This window comes from Hypanus sabinus, chromosome 2, assembly GCF_030144855.1.
Source record: "Hypanus sabinus isolate sHypSab1 chromosome 2, sHypSab1.hap1, whole genome shotgun sequence".
NCBI classification, from domain to species: Eukaryota; Metazoa; Chordata; class Chondrichthyes; order Myliobatiformes; family Dasyatidae; genus Hypanus; species Hypanus sabinus.
In genome coordinates, this window is record NC_082707.1 from 113,788,353 (window position 1) to 113,811,372 (window position 23,020).

The window sequence follows — 23,020 nt, forward strand, 5'->3', positions numbered from 1 at the left end:
GATCACCAAGTGCTTCAGCTAAACCACCGGTTGTAATTGTCCGATTTCATTATGTGCATGTTAAAGAGCAACTTATTCATATGGCTCGGCGTGTAGGGATGGTCAAATTCCAAGAAGTCAATTTTCGATTAGTGGAGGATTTTAGTCCAGAAGTAATGAAGGCAAGGCTTCTTTTTAAACCTCTGATGTCCGAATGTTATGAGAAAAATCTAAAACCTGTGCTCTTATACCCTGCGAAGCTCAGAATCTCGCCTCCCAATGCATCTTGGCGTGTTTTCTTTTCTACATCTGAAGTGAGAAGCTTTCTGAATGAGAACTTCCCTACTGCTAAGGATTCTCATCTCTAATAAATGAGTGATTTTGATCGTTGCAAGATGGTTTTTGTTTCCAAAACCAGATTTTGTTTCTGGCTTTTGGTGTAGGTTTACTCTATATTTTATACTCTAGTTAAAGTTTTTTTTTGATGTACTAATCTTTTTATTTTACTTACTTTAATCACTGTACTTTATCTTTGGTCATTATTATTAATCCTTCGAAGGTGAATTTTTTTACTAAGATGGCGGTTTCTTTAAAATATTTTTGGCTTTTTTTTATTTCGCCATTTTTTTCCCCTCTCGTCTTCTTCCTATAATGCATTTCTTATCAGTTTAAATTTTTTTTGGTTTGTTTGGGTTTTAACCCGATTTATAAGTTACTACTGATTATAGTCTTTTTGGTTTTGTTTTTACTAGCAATTATATTAAGAAGTTTGGTTTTAGTATAGTGATTATTATTTCTTTAGAGTTTGGGTGGATCTCTTTTTATCCTTTATATACGGAGTTGCCTTCTGCTGATATGGGGGTAGATTTAGTTTCATTCCTCTTTTTTCCCCACCCTTTTCCTGGCTGGGGAGGACTTTTCTCCTCTTGGGTGGGGGGTCTTTTTCTAAATCTTATGCTCTTTATACCAGTTTTTTTTTTAGTTTTTTCATTTGGGCTGATTTTAAACTACTAAAATGTCTGAGATGTCATCACTTCTGGGTCCGCCCCTTATTTTTGTTCCTCTTCCGGGTGCATGAGTTCATAATTTGGTTAACCCTTTATATACCAAAGGGTTGATTTCAGAAATATGGCTCAGACCATTAATTTTGTCTCGGAATACTAATGGCTTAAACCATCCGATTAAACGGAAAAAGATTTTCAAAGTATTCCAAAGACTGAATGCACATATTATTTTTGCACAAGAAACTCATGTGAGGAAAGAAGACAATTATCGCTTTTTTAGGTTTTGGAGGGTTCAACAGTACCATTCGAATTCGAATGCTAAAGTAAGGGGAGTTTCAATTTTTATTGACTCCTCTATTGCATTTGTCCAACATGATATTTTTTCGGATCCGAATGGTAGATTTTTGTTAATTACTGGCTCACTTTTTAACAAAAAGGTTGCTATGGTTAATGTTTATGCTCCAAATGTGGATCACCCCGATTTTTTTTACTTACTTCTCTACCTAATCTAAATGAATATAAGTTAATAATGGGTGGTGACTTTAATTGTTTAAATCCTTTGTTGGACAGATCTATATCTACTCAGTCTTTACCTAATAAGTTGGCCACTTATATTAACTTTTTTTTGACTGATAATGGAATTTTTGATATTTGGAGATTTTGGCATTCTAAGGACAAAGAGTTTTCATTTTTCTCACGTTTTATCATTCCCACTCGAGAATTGATTATTTTTTTATTGACTTGTTTTATTCCATCAGTAATTGGTTGTAATTATGATATTATAGCCATCTCTGACCATGCTCCATTAAAACTTTCTATTAAATTTACGGATACAGCTTCTAGTGCTAGACAATGGCGATCTGATTCTACCTTCCTGCAAGATCCGGATTTTATTAAATTTATGAAGGAACAGATCAATTTTCTTTCAACTAATTCCACGGATGATAATTCTTGCGGAACACTTTGGGACACTTTTAAAGCATATATACGTGGACAGATTATCTCCTACTCCGTTGGTCTGAGAAAACGCATTAAGGAGGAAACTCTTTTATTGGTTGATAAAATTAAAGAGATTGACAAGAAATATTCGACTACTCCTAGTAAGGAGCTTTACAAACAAAGGGTTGAACTTCAAATGGAACATAGTTTATTACTTACATCTTTGATTGAAAATCAATTAATGAAAACCAGATCTGATTTTTATATACATAGTGATAAATTGGGTAAACTGTTAGCTAGTCAATTGAAGAGTACTTTGGTTAAACGTCAAATTACTAAGATTTGTCAGCAGAATGGGGATCTGACAGTTGACCATGATGAGATAAACAAATCTTTTCAAGATTTTTTATACCTCCCTGTATCATTCTGAATTCCATCATGATTATACCATGTATGATTTTCTTGGGAAATTGAATTTTCCAAAATTATTATCAGATGATCTTTCAATATTAGAAACTCCTATTACGGATGCAGAAATTAAAGGGGTTATTTCCTCTATGAATTCTGGGAAAGCGCCAGGTCCAGATGGGTATACAGTAGAATTTTTTAGATGTTTTTCTGCTACTCTTTCTCCTTGGTTATGCAGGGTTTTCGAAGAAGCAATTAAATTGGGTAATCTGCCACAATCCTTTTATAGAGCTTCCATTTCTTTAATATTGAAGAAAGATAAAGACCCTACTGACTGTGCATCCAATAGACCAATATCTTTATTGAATGTAGATTCCAAGATCTTTTCCAAGTTACTGGCATCCAGGCTGGAGAAGGTATTACCTCAAATTATCTCGGAGGATCAAACTGGTTTTATTAAAAATCGCTGTTCTTTTTTCAATGTTAGGAGATTATCGAATATTGTTTATACTCCTTCACATAGCACTTCAGAGTGTGTCATTTCATTAGATGCGGAGAAAGCATTGGATAGAGTTGAATGGCCATACTTATTTACTGTGCTTGAGAAGTTAATTTTAGTCCGACATTCATTTCCTGGATTAAACTGATATATCATACTCCAGTAGCCTCGGTGCTTACTAACAATCAAAGATCTCCCTTTTTTCATTTATTTTGGGGTACTAGACAAGGCTGTCCTCTTAGTCCATTATTATTTGATATTGCTTTAGAACCCTTGGAAATTGCTATCAGAGAATCACAGAACATTTTTGGCATTAATCGTGGGTCGGATATACATAAGCTATCATTATATGCAGATGATTTATTATTATTTATTTCTGATCCTGAGAAATCCATTCCTGTAGTTATATTGTTGGCTCAATTTAGTAATTTTTCCGGTTATAAATTAAATCTTAATAAGAGTGAATTGTTTCCTTTAAATAGACAGGTTCCAATTTATGGAAATTTACCTTTTAAATTAATTAATGACTCTTATTTATTTAGGGATTAAAATCACAAAAAACTATAAGGACTTATTTAAGGTTAATTTTTTTTACCCCTAATCGATCAGATTAAATGTTTGTTTACTAAATGGTCACCAGTATCTTTATCTCTGATAGGTTGGATTAATGCTATTAAGATGGTTATTTTACCCAAGTTTTTATATATATATATTTCAAGCAGTACCAATTTTTATTCCGAAATCTTTTTTGCTAATGTTGATTCAAAAATTTCCTCATATATATGGCAGAATAAAAATCCTAGATTAGGTAAAAAAAATTTACAGAAGGCAAGGAAGGAAGGTGGATTGGCATTGCCTAATTTTAGATTTTATTATTGGGCAGTCAATATCCGATATTTGATATGTTGGTTAAAAGATTGGGATTTATCTTTTAGCCCTCATTGGGTGAACCTGGAAATTAAATCTGTACAAGGATTTTCATTGGGTTCTATTTTAGGGTCTTCTCTTCCCTTTGCTCTTTCTAAATTGCAGAAACGAATTGACAATCCAATAGTTAAACATACTTTACATATATGGTTTCAATTTCGGAAATTTTTTGGGTTGACTCAGTTTGTTTTAAATATTCCTATTGTATCCAATTGCTTTTTTTATCCTATTATAGACCAAGCCTATTCAGCTTGGAAGACTAAAGGATTACTACAATTTTCTGATTTATTTTTGGATAATTGTTTTATGTCTTTTGAACAATTATCTAATAAATATAATTTGCCTAGATTTCATTTTTTCTTTTAGATATTTACAGATTAGGAATTTCTTAAATACTGTACTTCAAATCTTGTGTCTTCAGTTATTTTGGAGAATTTGTTTGAACTATCTCCTTCTCAGAAAGGGCTAATATCAAAACTCTACAATATAATTATGAAGATACGTTCAGAGCCCTTTTATAAGATTAAAAATGATTGGGAAAGAGAACTTAACCTTACTATCCCTATTGAGAATTGGGATAAAATTCTTCAGTTAGTTAATACATCATCTATATGTGCAAAACACTCACTAATACAGTTTAAGGTTGTGCATAGGGCTCATATGTCCAAGGATAAATTGGCTCATTTTTATTCCTATATAAATCCTATTTGTGACAGATGTCATTCTGAGATAGCGTCTTTAACTCATATGTTCTGGTCTTGTCCGCTTTTGAAAAAATATTGGAAAGACATTTTTAATATTATTTCCACGGTATTGAACATTGATTTACAACCTCATCCTATTACTGCAATTTTTGGTTTACCAATGATGGACTCACTCACTCTTCTGCTTGTCGAATGATTGCATTTCTTACATTAATGGCTAGAAGATCTATTTTGTTGAATCGGAAAGAAATTAATCCTCCTACCGTATTTCATTGGTGTTCTCAAACTATGTTATGTCTAAATTTAGAAAAAATTGTGTTGTATTTGATACCTATTAAATTTGAAAAGATATGGAGACCATTTATTCAATATTTTCAAATGATGTAATATGACCCTGTTCCAAGCCTATTTGTTTTTCCAGTTTCGATTTTACATATGTTGAGAGGATCGGAGTTGACGATACTGATGATTTTGTATTTTTGTTAGGTATTATAAACAGCCCTTCTTTATTTCCATGTTTTCTTTTTCCCTTTTTTTTCTTATTAGTTATTAGATTGTTAGATTTTTTTTGCATAATTTTTTTTTCTTTTTCTTTTTTCTGTTTTTTTAAATATATATTATGATATACCTAGGTTTGCCTTGTTACTTGTATCGTCCATGATTTGGGAAGACTCATTTATATTGTAACTATTGTTTATGTATTCTTTCATATTCAGTTGAAATATGTATGTTTGTAATCCCATTATCTATGTATCAATTTTATTATGTTGATATTAATAATAATAATAATAATAAAAAGATTGAAAAAGAAAGAAAGAAAAAAGTTACGGGTTGCACCTGAACTCAAGGGAACCAATATTCTCGCGGGCAGGTTTGTTAGAGCTGCTGGGGAAGGTTTGAATTAATTTGACAGGGTGGTGGGAAATGGGAGTGAAGGGACTCAGGAGAGGATGGATTATAAAAAAGCAAAGATAGTGTGCAGTCAGACTGTTAGGAAAGGCAGGCAGATGATAGGATAAAATTGCAGCCAGCCGGGTGAGTATCAGTGCATTAGGGATGCAGAACCAAGAAGGGTAGCAAATGCAAGTATTTTATCTCAATGTACAGAGTATAAGAAATAAGGTGGATGTGCTTGTTTCACTAATACAGATTGTCAGGTGTGATGTTGGGGCCATCACTGAATCGTGGCTGAAGGATGGTTGTTGTAGGAGCTGAATGTCCAAGGTTGCATGTTGTATCAGAGGGATAGGAAGGTCGGCAGAGGGGGTGGCGTGGCTCTGCTGGTAAAGAATGGCATCAAATCAGCAGAAAGATGTGACACAGGATTGGAAGATGTTGAATCCTTGTGGGTTGAGTTGAAAAAACTACAAGGGTAAAAGGACCCTGAAGGCATACAGGATCCTTTTACAGGCCTCTAAACAGTAGCTGGGATGTGGACCACAGATTAAAATGAGAAATAGAAAAGCCATGTCAAAAGGGCAATGTCATGATAGTCATGGGAAATTTCAACATGCAGGTCGATTAGGAAAATCAGGTTGGTAATGGATCTCAAAAAAGTGAGTTTGTTGAACACCTATGAGATGGCTTTTTAGAGCAGTTTGTCATTGAGCCTATTACGAGATTGGCTAAACTGAATTGGGTGTTATGTAATGAACTAGAGGCGATTAGGGAGCTTAAGGTAAAAGAGCCACTAGGAGACCGTGATCACAACATGATTGTGTTCAACTTGAAATTTGATCGGGAGAAAGTAAAGTCTGATGTAGCAGTATTTCAGTGGAGTAAAGGAAATTCCAATTGAATGAGAAAGGAGTTGGCTAAATTAAATTGGGAGGAGAGGCTGGCAGGGATGACAGCAGAGCAGCAATGACGTGGGCTTTTGGGGAAAATGGGGAAGTACAGAATAGATGTATTCCAAAAACAAAGTAGTCAAATGGCAAAATAGCACAACCCTTGTTGATAAGGAAAGTCAAAGCTGATGTAAAAGCAAAAGGGAGGGCATACAACAAAGCAAAAATTAGTGGGAAGTTAGAGGATTGGAAAGCTTTTAAAAAGCTGCAGAGAGCAACTAAAAGAATCATTGAGGGAAAAGAAATATGAAAGCAAGCTTGCAAATATCAAAGTGGATAGTAAAAGCTTTTTCAAGTATGTAAAAATAAAGAGATGAGAATGGATATAGAACCACAATAAAATGAAGCTTGAGAAATTATAACAGGGAAGAGGAAATGGCAGATGAACCAAATGAGTATTTTGCATCAGTACAAGGGAGAAGGTGCACAAAAAGCTGAAAGACCTAAGGATACATAAGTCACCTGGACTGGATGAATTGCACCCTAGGATTCTGAAAGAGGTGATGGTAGAGATTATAGAGGCATTAGTAATAATCTTTCAAAAATCATGGTGCCAGAGGACTGGAAAATTGCAAATGTTACCCCACTCTTTAAGAAAGGACAAAGGAAATTATAGACCAAATAGCCTGACATCTGTGGTTGAGAAGATGTTGGAGTCAATTGTTAAGGATAAGGTTATGGAGTATTTGGTGATAGAGGACAAGATAGGACAAAGTCAAAATGGTTTCCTTAAGGAAAAATATTGCCTGACAATCCTATTGGAATTCTTTGAGATTACAAATAGTATAGATAAGGGATGCAGTAGAAGTTGTATATTTGGACTTTCAGAAGGCCTTTGACAAGGTGCCACACACGAGGCTGCTTACCAAGTTCAGAGCCCATGGTATTACAAGAAAGTTACTGGCATGGTTAGAGCATTGGTTAATTGGTAAGAGGCAACAAGTGGGAACAAAAGGATTCTTTTCTGGTTGGCTGCCAGTGACTAGTGGTGTTCTTCAGGGGATGGTGTTGGGACTGCTTCTTTTTATGCTGTATACAAATGATGTATGTGATGGAATAGATGGCTTTGTTGCCAAGTTTGTAGATGAGACAAAGATTGGTGGAGGGGCAAGTAGGATGTAGAAGGACTTAGACAGATTAAAATAACAGACAAGAAAGTGGCAAGTGAAACATAACGTTAGAAAATACAGTCATGCATTTTGGTAGTTGAAATAAATGTGCAGACTATTTTCTAAACAGGGAGAAAATTCCAAAAAATTTGAGATGCAAAGTGATTTGGGAGTCCTTGTGCAGAACACCCTAAAAGTTAACTTGCAAGTTAAGTCAGTGGTGAGGAAGGCGTGCAACGTTGACATTCATTTCAAAAAGTCTTGAATACAAGATCAGGGATGTAACGCTGAGGCTTTATAAGGCACTGGTGAGGCCTCACCTGAGAACTGTGAACAGTTTGGGGCTCCTCATCTAAGAAAGGATGTGCTGGCGTTGGAGAGGGTTCACAGGAGGTTCACCAGGATGATTCCAGAAATGAAAGGGAAATCACGCGAGGAAAATTTGATGGCGCTAGGTCTATACTCGCTGGAATTTGTAAGGATGAGGGGGGAATCTCATTGTAAAATTTCAAAACTTGAAAGGTCTAGACAGAGTAGATGTGGAAAGAATGTATCCCATGGTGGGAAAGTCTAGGACAAGAGGGCACAGCCTCAGGATAAAGGGGTGTCCATTTCAAACAGAGATGCAGAGAAATTTCTTTAGCCAGAGAGTGGTGAATTTGTAGAATTTGTTACCACAGGTAGCTGTGGAGGCCAGGTCACTGGGTACATTTAAGGAAATTGACAGGTGCTTGATTGGACATGGCATCGAAGGTTACCGGGAGAATGCTGGGAAGGGGAGCTGAGGAGGGGGAATAAAAAAGGTCCAGCCATGATTGAATGGGAGAGCAAGCTCGATGGGCAAAATGGCCTATTTCTGCTCTCATGTCTTATTGCCTTATTTTAATTACTCACTAAAGCTTGTTCAACTATGCGTCCCAAATCCACAGCCCCTACAAGGCGGCCAAGTAGCATGCTCACATGAATGCCACCATCTGCAAATTTCCTTTTAACTTGCACACATGGTCCTGTCTTGGGAATATACTAAAGTCCAAATTTTGAAGCATTCTGCCCAAACCACACTGCTAGAATATCTTCAACCAACGATTGTGGATGGTCACTTTTTTTTAAAAAAAAGGTGAATTACAGATGAAAATTAAATGGACATCCTGCAAGGGAGGCACGTCCCATAAATAAAGTCTAAATCAGTTTCATGTGTCTAATAACTTAGATGCCAACTTAGGGAGTTTAATCATCAGCCGTATCATAGGTTTGAATCCTCAAATTAAAAAAAAGTCAAGACATTTCAGCTCTTCCACTATCACCAATAAAATCCATCTCTGTTACTAACTTTGCAATGTTGTTCATCAATGAGATAGATAATGCCGTACAGATTCAGTTTCTTACCTTCACATTGTTCCCTGGACGCTGTGTTTCAGATGTTTTGAGATGAATGGAACTTTCAGCCAACATCTACAATCATTAAATTAGCTTGGTCAAATTCTTAAGTTACAAGGCTAGTATTAAACTGGGTTACTAAAGAAATTACATTAGAGATATTACTATAGAATTTACACTATTTTCATGTTAGTTGAATCAGTTTTTGAATTTATTAGATCATGAAAGAAACTTCCAATATGAAATTGAATGTGATCTCAATGTTATCCAATTGCTCTGCCGTGTCTTGTCTGGTGAGGGGATGTGGTTCAAATATTAAAAAAACTACAGTGAACATTAAAAGACTTACTGGATTGTCATTTAAATACAGGCATACAGTAAACGTAGAATCAGAGTCCTCACACCATCATACTGCCACCCACACAATAAATCAACATTCCAAACAAAATTGTCTGCAGAATTGATCTAAACTGAATCAATCATAACAATTAAGTGAATTAGAATAAAACATGCTGAGGAACTTTGGTTAAAGAGCGACGAAACAGAAATTAATCAACAATCTTGAAATGTGGCATCATAGGCCCTATGTAATGCTAAATAACAATACTTCAATAGTTTTTTTTTAATATTGAGAGCTTGTGAGAAGTTCAAGAAAGAAATTCTAAGAAGGAGTGGTTTGTATTGGAGAACTTAAAAGTTCTAAAAGGCACTGTTTTTAAAATCTGGCTGAGGTAGTACATTGCCAACTTATGTGTGTGAAAATTCTGAATTAAATTTTTTGTCCTTAAAGATTAGCTTCATTAAAAGAGTCCTTTAGTGATTGGATCACATTTGAAGTTCTGATCACTGGTATTATTTATCAGAGCTTGCTGTTTTTGCTAGATTACATTTTATAGTCTTACATAGGCTGTACCTGTAGAGTATCTGACCAAAGTATCCTAATCAAATCCAATTACCGTAGATTCCGGACTACAGAGCGCACCTGATTAAAAGCTGCACGCTCTAATTTTAGAAAGAAAATCAATTTTGTACTTGTACAAGCCGCACCGGATTTTAAGCCGCAGGTGTCCCAAGTTGTAATATGAGATATTTACACAGAAAGATATTACACGTGAGGATTTTTTAACTTTTAATTAAATCCGTATGGTAACATAAACAAATACATATTGCAAATGCTTTTTTTCCCAAACAGTGCCTGTAACACAGTTACTTTTAAATATACCTACGTATCGGTAACACACAAATTACGTTGCGTATACTTTTTTTACTGAACAGTGCACGAACAACATTCCAATATCTCCTAACGACTGGTAAAAAAAATATATATACTGCAGCCTACTAGGAAAAGTTATTGATCGCCTTTAACTTAAAAGCCGCATCATATGCTTTTCTTCGAGTGTTTTCCATGTTGATGAGGGTGAGTACAAATGACTGATATACAATAATTTAATTGTGAAAGTGCGCTTGATTTATTGTACAATTTCATTGGACCTCTGTGAACTACTCATCAATTTTATTGGTCTTGCTATGATCCCAGCCCCCTCCTTTGTGAGAATCGCAAGAGCACCCGTCGAAGGGGTGGGTGGGGTCAGTAGACCCAGTCGGAGAGAGAGAGAGAGAGAGAAACGTGCTGTTACGAATCCCGTAACTGGAGAACTTACCAGCAAAGATAGAGAGGTCCGTTGAAGTCTGATGTCACTATTTTCAAACGTTTTTATTGATAAAGGGACACAAAAGTAGGGTTAATACAAACATTCAGAGACAATAGTCACTGTTGTTATTCTGTATTCCTGGTGGGACCTGCAATTTGACACGTTTCTCTCTCTCTCTCTCCCCGACTGGGTCCACTGACCCCCCCCCCACCTTTCGACGGGTGCTCTTGCGATTCTCACAAAGGAGGGGGCTGGGATCATAACAATACAAATTGCACGTTCCATCCGGGATACAGAATAAGGCGACAGCAACTATTGTCTCATGGAGACCACGTGAAAAGCCCTTGGGCAAGGTGGGCTGGTTGAGAGAGAGACTGCATCATCCCAACCTGACTGACTCCTGCGACCCCGTGAGGAAGTATAAAGGAGAGTCTCGGGGACAGCTCTCAAACGCACCAAGAAGACACGAGAGGGTGGTCCCGCAGCAGTGGGAAGCCATTCTGAAGGAAGCCACGTGCGTTAGATTCCGGGATTGGAATTTGTGGCTGGAATCTCAGGAAACCGCTTTTAACTAACATCGGGGAGAGGAAACCAACGCTCCTCCGATTTCACGGAAGATTCATCGAGACTCGGCAAGTTCTTTCTCTTTTCCCCCAATCTCTCTCTCTCGGTCGCCCCACGTGAAACCCAGCGATTTCCAACGGGCTGAGGCCGGCAGACTTTCTGAGTGACTTTTATATTTCCAATGGACAATCTATTAACCCCTAGACAACAGCAGAGCTCACTTAATGAGTATTACTATACCCGCGCTTTAGATTGAGTGTTGACGATGTGCACTATCTGAATGTATGTATTAACCCTACTTTTGTGTCCCTTTATAAATAAAACGTTTGAAAATAGTGACATCAGACTTCAACGGACCTCTCTATCTTTGCTGGTAAGTTCTCCAGTTACGGGATTCATAACAGTCTACTGTTACGAGGCAAAATGTTTTTGGCGGCATGAAAAAACATTAGCCGCACCGTAGTATAGGCCGCAGTGTTCAAAGCGTGGGAAAAAAGTAGCGGCTTATAGTCCGGAATTTACGGTAACTACCACTTTTCAAGTAATACACTCAAAATACTGGAGGAACTCAGCAGGCCAGGAAGCTCCTATGGAAACAAAAGTGAATAGTTGATGATTTGGGCTGAGACCATCTGGACTGGGGGGGGGGGGAGAAGAGAAAAAAAGGGATGAGAAGTTAGTAAGAATGTGATGGTGAAACCAGGGTGAGGGAGGGATAAAGAGCTGGGAAGTCAATTGGTGGAAGAGATAAAAGGCAGAAGGAGTAATCTGATAGGAGAGGATAGAAGGCCATGGAATAAAGGGATGGGAGAGGAGCACCAGAGGGAGGTGATGGGCCCGATACTAATATTAGTCCTAATATTCCAAGAGAGTAATCCTACATGCCATGATTGGCATTGATGACTATATGGAACTGTATCCACAATTTGGCAGAGCATGAATGTTTGCTGATGGTTGAACTGATTGCACTGATGAGAAAATAGACTACATAAAAGGAGTACAAATTACCCCCATGAGAGCTTGTAGAAAGATAAAAGGAACCATCTTGACTGGAAGTTTATCTTGTGTTACAGATTGAAGCCAATATAATGAACCTTATCTACATGTATTACACACCACTGTGTATGGTTCATTAAACTTACCTTCACTTGTTTGATAGAATTACTAAAAACTTCAAGATGTTTCCGTTTCCGTTCAATATACGAGTCAATTGACTCCATTTTGTTGAAATTTGCTTCATGAATCTTCCTCCAGTCTAGGAATTCCAAATACCACACCACATTAGAATTCCAAACAACAATGTTAATATGTGGATATTAATTCCAATGAATACCAGTCCAAAATTATAGTAATCCACTATCAAAACAAAGATGCAAAAATTACAAAAACTGCCCTTATTTAGTGATAGCTTTTAAAAGAATACTGCTTGGTAAACAGAATGGTCCTTTTGGCAAATGACTGTTTTTAAACAATACATTTCTTATCTCAAGATTCATCTCCCACTTTTTGGCAGATATTTTACCTTTCCTATCAGTCACCTTAAGCAAACTCATACCAGTTAATAGGTTAATTGGTCATTGTAAATTGTCTAGTAATTAGGCTATGGTTACGTCAGGGGAGGGGGCCGCTGAGCGACGCCGCTCGAAGGGTCTATTCCGCAATCTACTTCAATCAATTAATAATCTGGTTTTGACAGATATGAATTACAGTTCATGTTTGCCAATTTCTGGCCCATTTCCTTTGTAGAATTTTTATACATTTAAAGAATGTCTCTTAACATCTGTTAGATGGCATTCTTTGGCTAGGTATCTCCTTTCTTTCCCCATGAAAGAAATTCCTTAACTCTACTCGGCAAGTTTTTCATTATTAATAACATCAATAATAATAATAAGTACTCTATTGATCCCAAGTGGGAAATTATTTCGTTATGACAGTATTTAAAAACACAATAAGCAATAATAATGAATATAATATTAAAGTACAGAATAATAATACACAATTTACTAATGTACAATACTATACAAAATAATAAAATGGAAACTATTGTCTGTTCCCCTGCCGCACAGAGATGAATTGTGGTATACGCTTAATGCATTTGTTAGGAAAGGTCCTTGTGTCAGTGGAGCTGAATGAGTCTGTTCAAAAGAGCGCTCCGCTGCCTATTCAGTAGGCCATGGTAAAGATGTGCCTGATTGTCCACGAATGATAGTAACCTCCTCTCCACCACTAACTCAAACCACTTCACTAAAAGTCATGAGAAAAATGTCTACCATTTCAACTAATACATTACTGACTGACCATTGCATGTATGGACCTCAAAAAAGGCATTTGACAATGCTATAAAGTTAGAGGTGTCAGTACTGGAAACTGTTTTCTGAGCAGCATTTCCATCATAAGGTGTCCTATAATTAGTGTTAATTCTTGCAAGCTATGAATTCTTGACTCTACTAATGGAATCTTCTAGTATATTAGTATTGCAAAGCACTGAAAACACTGCCAATTCAATCTACAATTGCTGTACACCAAACTGTTTTTTAAGCAACCACAAATAATTCCTTACCTGGTGTAGCATGTTTTATTCCAGTTCTTCTACCAATGATGGGAGTCTTTAATCCACTTTTCTTAGCTGCTCCTACGTATGATGGAATTTTGCTAGCTGGAACAAGAGTCTTTGATTGAACAGCAGTCCCTAAAGTAGAAACAAAATCAACTGATAATAGTTTGTTCAAACACTAAGTGTGCTGTGATACACACAAGATGCTAGAGGAAACCAGCAGGCCACACAGCATCAATGGAAATGAATAAACAGTCAATGTTTTGGTCTGAGACACTTCTTCGGGAGCAGAAAGGAAGGAAGGGGGAAGACACCAGAATAAGAAGACAAGGACCAGTTGGAATGTGGTAGGTGGTCAGGTGGATGGGAAAGATAAAGGGCTGGAGAGGAAGGAATCTGATAGGAGAGAAGAGTGGACCATGCGAGAAAGGGAAGAAGGGGCACCAGGTGAAAAGAGGCAAGAGGCCAGAATGAGGAACAAAAGAAGAGGGAAGGCAAGAACAAAATACCAGGAGAGATCAATGTTTATGTCATCAGGTTGGATGCTAGCTATACAGAATGAGGTGTTACTCCTGCTCCTGAGAGTAGCCTCGTTGTGGAAAAAGAGGATTTAGGAATGAGAATAGGATTAGGAATTAAAATGTTTGGCTACTGGGAAATTCTGCTTTTGGCAGATGGAGACGAGGTGTTTAACAAAGTGATCCCCCAATTTACATTGGGTCTCATCAACTTAGGACACTGAATCAGGAGCACCAGATATAACAGACGACTCTAACAGGCTCACCAGTATAGCACTGACTTACCTGAAAGTTTGGGGAACTGAAAGGAAGTAAGGGTGGAGCTAAATGGGCAGGTGCATTTCTGTCACTTGCAGGGATAAATGGCTGGAAGGAGATGAGTGGGGAACGATGAATGGACAAGGGAATCAGAGGAATGGAGGAAGCGATCCCTGCAGAAAGTTGGGAGAGAGGAGATAAAGATCTGCTTGGTAGTAGACTCCTGTAGAATTTACAGAGAATGATGCATTGGAAATCTGCTGTAGGACTATAGTCCTTCTCCTCTTCTACTCCTCCCCCCCCCCCAAACTTTGGACTCTATTAATAATTTTTTTTCTCCTATCCTGCTGAAAGGTCTCGGCCCGAAACATCGACTCTACTTTGTTTTGTTGTTCAAGAAAGGTTCTAAGAGTAAACAGGGAATTATAGGCCAATGAGTCTGACTGACATTAGTAGTAGGTAAATTATTGGTAAGTATTCTAAGGGCCTGATTAAGGAAGGTCAACATGGCTCTGTGTGTGTTAGGTTATGCCTAACCAATCCTAGAGTGTTGTGTTGTTTTTTGTTTTGTGGAGATTACCAAGAAACTTGATGAAGGAAAGTCAGTGGATGTTGCCTACATGGAGTTTACAAAGGCCTCTGACAAAGACCCACATGGAAGGTTGGTCAAGGTGGTTCAGTTGCTTGGCAGTCAGGATGAGGTAGTAAATTGGATTAGACATTGGCTTTGGCCCATCTAGTCCATGCTAAACGGTTATTTTGCCTAGACCCATCAATCCACCCCACCATAGCCCTTCATACTCCCTGTCAGTGTAGTTATCCAAACATCTTTTAACTGTTGAAATTGAAACATCCTCTGGCAGGATGTTTCACACTTGCTCCACCCTCAACATAACAATCCAACTCCTGTACTTAATACTTCGATTTATGAAGGTCAATCTGCCAGAGGATTCTCCTTATGCCCCCATCTATCTTAGATACCACTCTGAAAGAGTAATTAATCTGTGCTCCCAGATTCTGCTGTTCAACCTTCCCAGTGTCCTATCATTTACTGTGGCTTGTCCTCACAAAGTACAATACTGTTGCCACTTTGCAGCCTACTTCTCCAGCTGGTCCAAATCCCACAACCTTTGATAGCCTTCCTCACTTACCACTATGTCTCCAATCTTGCATCATCTGCAAAATTTTTGAGCCAGGTTACATTATCATCCAGAGGATATGCCAGGGGTAAGCTGTTATTTAAAAAAATAAAACCCATGCAGAGAGTGGTGAGTGCGTGGAATGGGCTGCCAGCGACAGTGGTGGAGGTGGATACGATACAGTCTCTTGTAAGAGACTCCTGGACAGGTACATGGAGCTCAGAAAAAGAGAGGGCTATATGTTGAGATGTTTCCACTAGTGGAAGAATCTCCAGCAATGGGATGTAGTAGATGATTACTTATAACTGAAGTCCATAGGAATTTCTTGGAGCAATCTCTGAAATTCATACACCAGAGAATTTGGAGGCTACGCTGAGGTACATAAATAGAAGTAGATACACTTCTGAAACATAAGAGAATTGAGAACTATGTGGAAAACAAGAGTTGAAGCGGATGTGATCAGGTGTGGGGCACACATCTGCTCATTGCTTTCTTGTGTTTTTTGCATTCAAATCCTGAAAATGTCAAAGCCTGGGGCTCTGATCTAATAATGACCAACTAGTGGTACAAAATAAAGATGGAATTTGGGTAACTTTGGTCAGTTGTGAGTTAGAAACCAAAAAAAAAAAAGAGGGAATATATTGCCACATTAGTTAACAATTTTAAGGTCCAAATAGTATAAAATACTTGTGTTTTTGCTTGATAAAGTCATGTGCAAATGTTTCTTTCTAAAATAAGACTGAAGAGGATTGGTAAACTACCTGTCAATAAATGTTGTTTACTTGGATTTACTGGAAGGCCTTTGACAAGATGAGGCTGCTAAACAAGGAAAGAACCCATGGGCAAACGTTCTAGCATGGATAGAAGACCGGCAGGAGACAAAGAGGCCTTTGTGATGTTCCACTTTAAAAAAAAACATTGTACGTCAATGATTTGGATGACGGAACTGTTGGTCTTGTGGCCAAGTTTGCAGATGAAACAAAGATTGTGGCGGAGCAGGTAGTTTTGTGGAAACAGTTAAATCTCGTGAAGGACTTAGATTAGGAGAATGGAATACATTGTAGGAAAGTGTACGATCATGCAGTTTGGTAGAAGGAACAAAGATGAAGACTTTTTCTAAACAAGTAAATTTAGAAATTGGAGCTGCAAAGGAACTTGGGAGTCCTAGTTCAGTGTTCCCTAAAAGTTAACATGTAGGTTGTATTGACAGTAATGAAGGCAAAGCAATGATAGCATTCATTTTGAGAGGACTAGAATATAAAATCAAGGGTGCAGTGCTGAGGTTTTGTAAGGCATTGGTCAGACTTCACTTAAGAATATTGAGTAACTTTGGAGCGGGTCCAGGGGAGCTTCACAAGAAAGATCGCGGGGGTGGAGTTTCAAGATGGCGACGTAAACATCTGCCTTTTAGGCGCTCTTCACTTTTCTAACTATAATCACCCTTTAATCAAATCTTTTCGAATTTAATCAAATGAGTTGATATTTTTGATTGACTTTTTTTTCTCTTAAAACTATATTTGATCTAACTCTGCCGAACTTAAAATGGCTACAAGTAAGAAATCGTCTAAGGAGCCTTTATCTATCGATGCAATTTCTAATCTTCTGGACACTAAACTTGCAAGTTTGGATAGCAAGCTGGAAAGTAAAATGGCAAGTTTGGAAAGTAAAATGGCAAGTTTGGAAAACACGTTTACCACGAAAATGTCTGAACTTGAAGGAGCTGTTAAATCACTTGATACTAAGTTTCAGTCGCAGGCAACGGATATTCAGCGGCATGAAGATAAGTTGGAGACTCTTGAAAAATTAATTGTTGAAAAAGCATGTACACTTGAGGAGTTGGATAAGAAGGTACAATCGACTCTTAAAGTTGTAAATCAGCATAAGTTTAAAATTACTGATCTCGAAAATCGATCTCGCAGACAGAATTTGCGCATTATCGGGTTTTCCGAAAAAGTTGAGTCCGGTGATTTAACTGAATTTTTCTCTAAATTACTGTGGGAAATTTTCGGTGCTGAAGGTTTGCAATCGAAACCTGTTATTGACCGTGCTCACAGAGTTGCGAGGTTTTCGTCTATGACTGATAAACCACGAGCGGTGATTGTTCGCCTTCATTATCCTCGTGAGAAAGAGCTTTTAATTCGATTAGCTCGTAAAAAAGGTATGATTTCTTACAATAACTTCCAATTTCGAATTGTTGAGGATTATTCTTATGAGGTTATGAGAGCCAGATTCGCTTTTAAACCAGTGATGGCAGAGATTCACTCGATTGGACTTAAACAAGCTTTAATGTATCCAGCGAAGCTTAGAATTGTGCTGGACGACAACAGTCAACGATTTTTCAACACTCCGGAAGAAGCGAAGAAATTTGTTGAAGAATTTCGATCTTCTACTGCAACTTGAACTATGTGTTATGTGGAAGATTTTTCGGAGAGAGGATATCTTTCTATCTTAAGTTTTAACCTATGAAGCTGGGTTATAACTTTTTATTTTTTGATCTATGGGTCGGGTTTTTTTTACTATCATCATTGTTTATAGATGTTCTTTTTAATTTTTATAATATCTTTTTTTTCTTTCTGTTTTGGTTATATACGTTTATATTTTGCAATAATGATTTACCTTTTTTTTTTAAGATGTCGTTTCTTTTTCCCGTAAGATTCTGTTTTTTGCAAGCATTTATCTGTTTGCCTGTACTCAGATATGGGACGAATGTTTTGGATTTTTGGTTTTTTTTTATATATATTGTACTGTTTATTATATCCTTTTTTTTTAAATCTTATTTTGTCTTTTAACAGATTGCTGAACTCACATTTGTATTTAGTAATATGGCTTTTTCAAAATGGCGTTTCTTCTTCCTATAAGTCTTTGCTTTTGAAACGTCATCTTGTATTTGAACATGGGATTTTTTTTTTTAAAGGTATATTACACTTTTAAATTTTGACGTTTATACTTTTTTTATTAATGATTGTTTGTTGTATTATATTAGTTTTCTTTTATTCTGATTGATATATATATTTTTTTTTGCAACTCTATATCTTAATTTGGGTGTTATATAGTTTTCTTTTAATCTTTTTTATAGAGCTGCCATCTTGAAATGGGGGTAATATTAGTATTAGATTATGCGCCTGCCGCTTGGCTTTTTTTCGAAGGGTGGGGGGAGGGGGTAGGGATCTTTTTTCACGCTTTTGCTTTTTATTTTTTTGCTTTTAGTTTATGGGCCGACTTTAAACTATTAATATTGTTGAGGTGTCATGTTCTCCGGTTGCTCCTGAATCAATTTTCCTCCTTCCTGAATTGTGGGTTATGTGTCTTTCTAACCTTTTATGATACACACAATTAATATTGGTATGATGGATAAATCTGTTAACTTTATCTCCTGGAATACTAATGGTTTAAATCATCCGATTAAACGTAAAAAAATATTTAAAGTATTCCATAGACTGAATGCTAATATTATCTTTGCACAGGAGACCCATATCAGGAGGGAGGATAATCAACTTTTTTTTTAGGTTCTGGAAGGGTCAACAATTTCACTCGAATTGTACCGCTAAAATTAGGGGTGTGTCTATTTTTATAGATCCCTCAATATCGTTTACACATCATGAAATTATCTCTGATCCACAGGGTAGATTTTTGTTGATAACTGGCTTACTTTTCCATTGGAAAGTTGTTCTAGTTAATATTTATGCTCCAAACTTTGACTGCCCTGAATTTTTTTAAACGTTTATTTACTTCCCTTCCTAATCTAAATGAATATATGTTGATAATGGGTGGAGATTTTAATTGTTGTTTGAATCCTTCGATGGATAGATCTAAACCTATTCGTACTCTTCCGAACAGATCAGCCCTACTTATTAATTCATTTATGGTTGACTCGGGAATTACAGAAATATGGCGGTTTTTGAACCCTAAAGATAAAGAATTTTCATTTTTTTCACATGTATATCATAGCTATTCTAGAATTGACTATTTTCTTATTGATCATCGGTTATTAACGGATGTTATTGATTGTAAATATGATTCTATTACTATTTCGGATCATGCACCTTTGAAGTTATCTATTAAGATTTCGGACTATTCCAATAATATCAGATCTTGGAGGCTTAACGCTACTTTGCTTCAAGACCCAGAATTTATTACTTATATATAACAGCAAATTGACTTGTTCTTCTCAACAAACTGTACTGAAGCAATCGACAGAGGAATACTTTGGGACTCTTTTAAGGCTTTTATTCGTGGACAAATTATCTCATATTCTGCTGGTAAAAGAAAACAAAGATATTTAGATATTGCTTTACTAGTGGATAAAATCAAGGAAATTGATAAGATTTATTCCGTGACTCCTACCAAAGAACTTTATAAGAAGAGAGTTGAGCTTCAAATGGAACATAGTTTACTATTATCTTCTTCAATTGAAAATCAATTAATTAGGACCAGGGCTCAATTTTATATTCATAGTGATCGTACTGGTAAACTGTTAGCTAATCAATTAAAGGCTATCTCGACTAAGCGACAAATTATTAAAATTCGCAAACAAGACGGTAATTTAACTACTGATCATAAAGAAATTAATAATACCTTTCAAGATTTTTATAAATCTTTATATCATTCAGAATTTGATGGTGACCAGTCCATGATAGATAATTTTTTTAAACAATTTGAATATTCCTAAACTGATTGATGAAGACCATAGCCTGTTAGATGCTCCTATTTCTATGGTGGAAATAGGAGAGGCTATCTCATTAATGAATTCAGGGAAAGCTCCTGGTCCTGATGGTTATATAGTAGAATTTTTTAAAACTTTTTCTTCTTTGCTCTCTCCTTGGTTATGTGAAATTTTTAATGATGCGTTTGCTAAGAAGAGATTACCTCAATCTTTTTATGAAGCTAATATTTCTCTAATTCTTAAAAAAGATAAAGATCCTACTTTATGTACATCTTATCGCCCTATATCACTATTAAATGTAGATTCTAAGATTCTTACAAAAATTTTAGCTATTAGATTAGAAAAAGTACTATCTCAGATTATTTCAGAAGATCAAACTGGTTTTATGAGGAATCGGTATTCCTTTTTTAATGTTAGAAAATTGATTCATATAATTCATACTTCACCACCCACAATCCCAGAATGTGTTATTTCATTAGATGCTGAAAAAGCTTTTGATAGAGTTGAATGGATATATTTATTTAATACACTGAGAAATTTTAATTTTAGTCCTAACTTTATATCATGGATTAAATTAATATATCATAAACCTGTTGCTTCTGTTTTTACAAATAACTATAGATCCTCTTTTTTTCAATTATCTCGTGGTACGAGACAAGGCTGTCCCTTAAGTCCTTTATTATTTAATATTGCATTAGAACCTTTAGCTATTGCTATTCGTGAATCTCCTAATATTTTTGGTATTACCCGTAATGAGAAGTTATACAAATTATCACTTTATGCTGATGATTTGCTGTTATATATTTCTGACCCTGATAGGTCTATTCCCGCTATTTTATCCTTGTTGGTTCAATTTGGTACTTTTTCTGGTTATAAACTAAATTTAGATAAGAGTGAATTATTTCCTTTAAATGCACAAACTTTATTGAGTGATAGGATACCATTTAAAGTTGTTACTGATAACTTTACCTATTTAGGTATATAAATTACCAAGAAATATAAAGATTTATTTAGACTGAATTTTTTACCTATGCTTCATCAAATTCATCAACTTACTACAAGATGGTCTCCTTTGCTTTTATCATTAATTGGTCAGATTAATGCTATTAAAATGATGATTTTACCGAAATTTTTATACTTATTTCAAGCCCTACCAGTTTTTATTTCTAAATCTTTTTTTGATAACATTGATTCAAAAATTTCCTCATTTGTGTGGCAAAATAAAAACCCTAGGTTAAGTAAAAAGCAATTACAAAAATCAAAAAAAGATGGTGGTTTAGCTTTACCCAATTTTAGATTTTATTATTGGGCAAATAATATTCGTAATTTAATGTATTGGAAACTAGATTTGGATTCACCACTGTGCCCACAGTGGGTAAATTTGGAATGTAATGAGGTAAAGGGATATTCTCTATTCTCTGTTCTTGTCTTCCTGCGGATTTAGTTAAATTTAATAAACAAATATCTAATCCTGTTATTAAACATACATTACGAATTTGGTTTCAATTTCGTAAGTTTTTTACTTTGAAAAACTTTGTTCTTGATAGCCCTATCTTACTTAATTTCTTTTTCAAACCCTCTTGGACAGATCAAGCTTTTAACATATGGAAAAGGAAAGGTATAAAATGTTTTCGTGATCTCTTTTTTGAAGATACTTTGATGTCATTTGATCAACTTTCCAACAAATTTGAATTACCTAAATCTAATTTTTTCAGATATTTACAAATTAGAAATTTCTTACATAAAGTTTTACCATCTTTTCCTAATTCAACTTTGGTGGACTTTACAGATTTGATTTTTATCTTAAATCCTTGTCAGAAGGGATTAGTAGCTTTTATTTATAATATGATTATGAAGATACAACCAGAAATATCAGTTAGAATTAAACAAGAATGGGAAAAAGAACTTCGATATAATATATCAACAGATAAATGGGAAAAAATTTTGCAAATGGTTAATTCTTCTTCTATATGTGCTAAACATGCTTTAATACAATTTAAAATTGTACATAGAGCTCATATGTCTAAAGATAAACTTGCTCGATTCTATTCTCATATTAACCCTCAATGTGACAGATGTCATTCAGAAGTGGCCTCATTGACCCATATGTTCTGGTCATGTCCCACTTTACATAATTACTGGAAGGACATATTTACTACTATTTCCTCAATTTGGAATATAGATTTACAACCTCATTTTATTACTGCAATTTTTGGCATACCAAATGAAGATGGTAATCAGTTTTCCCCTTCAATCAGACGAATGATTGCTTTTGTAACATTAATGGCCAGAAGGTCTATATTACAAAATTGGAAAGAAGTAAATCCTCCTACCACGTTTCAATGGCTTTCTCAAACTATTTCTTATCTGAGCCTGGAAAAAATTAGAAGCACTATTTTTGACTCATCAATTAAATTTGAAGAAACTTGGAGACCGTTTATTCGACATTTTCATATGAATTAATTTGGCCTTTTCCAGACCTTCTTTCTGCTTATTCATGTTCAGGTATGGAGTTCCGGAGTTTTTTGACACTATCATATACTTATAAGCTACTATTATTGCCCATGTTAGTTTAGTTTTAGAGTTTTATTTTTCTTAATATATACTTTTCTTCACATATTTTCAAATTCTTTTTTCTCTTTTTTAATGGTTATTTTTGTTTTTTTTTCATATATAATCATATGGACTTGATTGATTAAGGTATTTTCTTCTGTTGATGTTTAATAGGATATTGTTATCTTATTATCAATGTGATTTCAAGTCTATTGTATTCATAATTTACTCATTATTATGTTATGTTTTTTTTTGTGTATATATGAAAATCAATAAAAAGATTGAAAAAGAAAGAAAAGAAGAAAGATCGCAGGAATGAAAAGGGT

The 23,020-nt window shown here is 35.7% G+C and overlaps 1 protein-coding gene across 1 annotated transcript in view; it reads right to left on the reverse strand.

Moving 5' to 3' along the window:
- Window positions 1-23,020, reverse strand: part of nusap1 (nucleolar and spindle associated protein 1) — a 53,517-nt gene that overhangs the window by 16,018 nt on the left and 14,479 nt on the right. The window contains exons 6-8 of the mRNA XM_059952703.1: window positions 13,570-13,698; window positions 12,152-12,264; window positions 8,803-8,868 (exon numbers count right to left, since the gene is read on the reverse strand). Coding sequence (XP_059808686.1) covers window positions 8,803-8,868; window positions 12,152-12,264; window positions 13,570-13,698 — 308 coding nt within the window. The remainder of the gene's footprint in view (window positions 1-8,802; window positions 8,869-12,151; window positions 12,265-13,569; window positions 13,699-23,020) is intronic.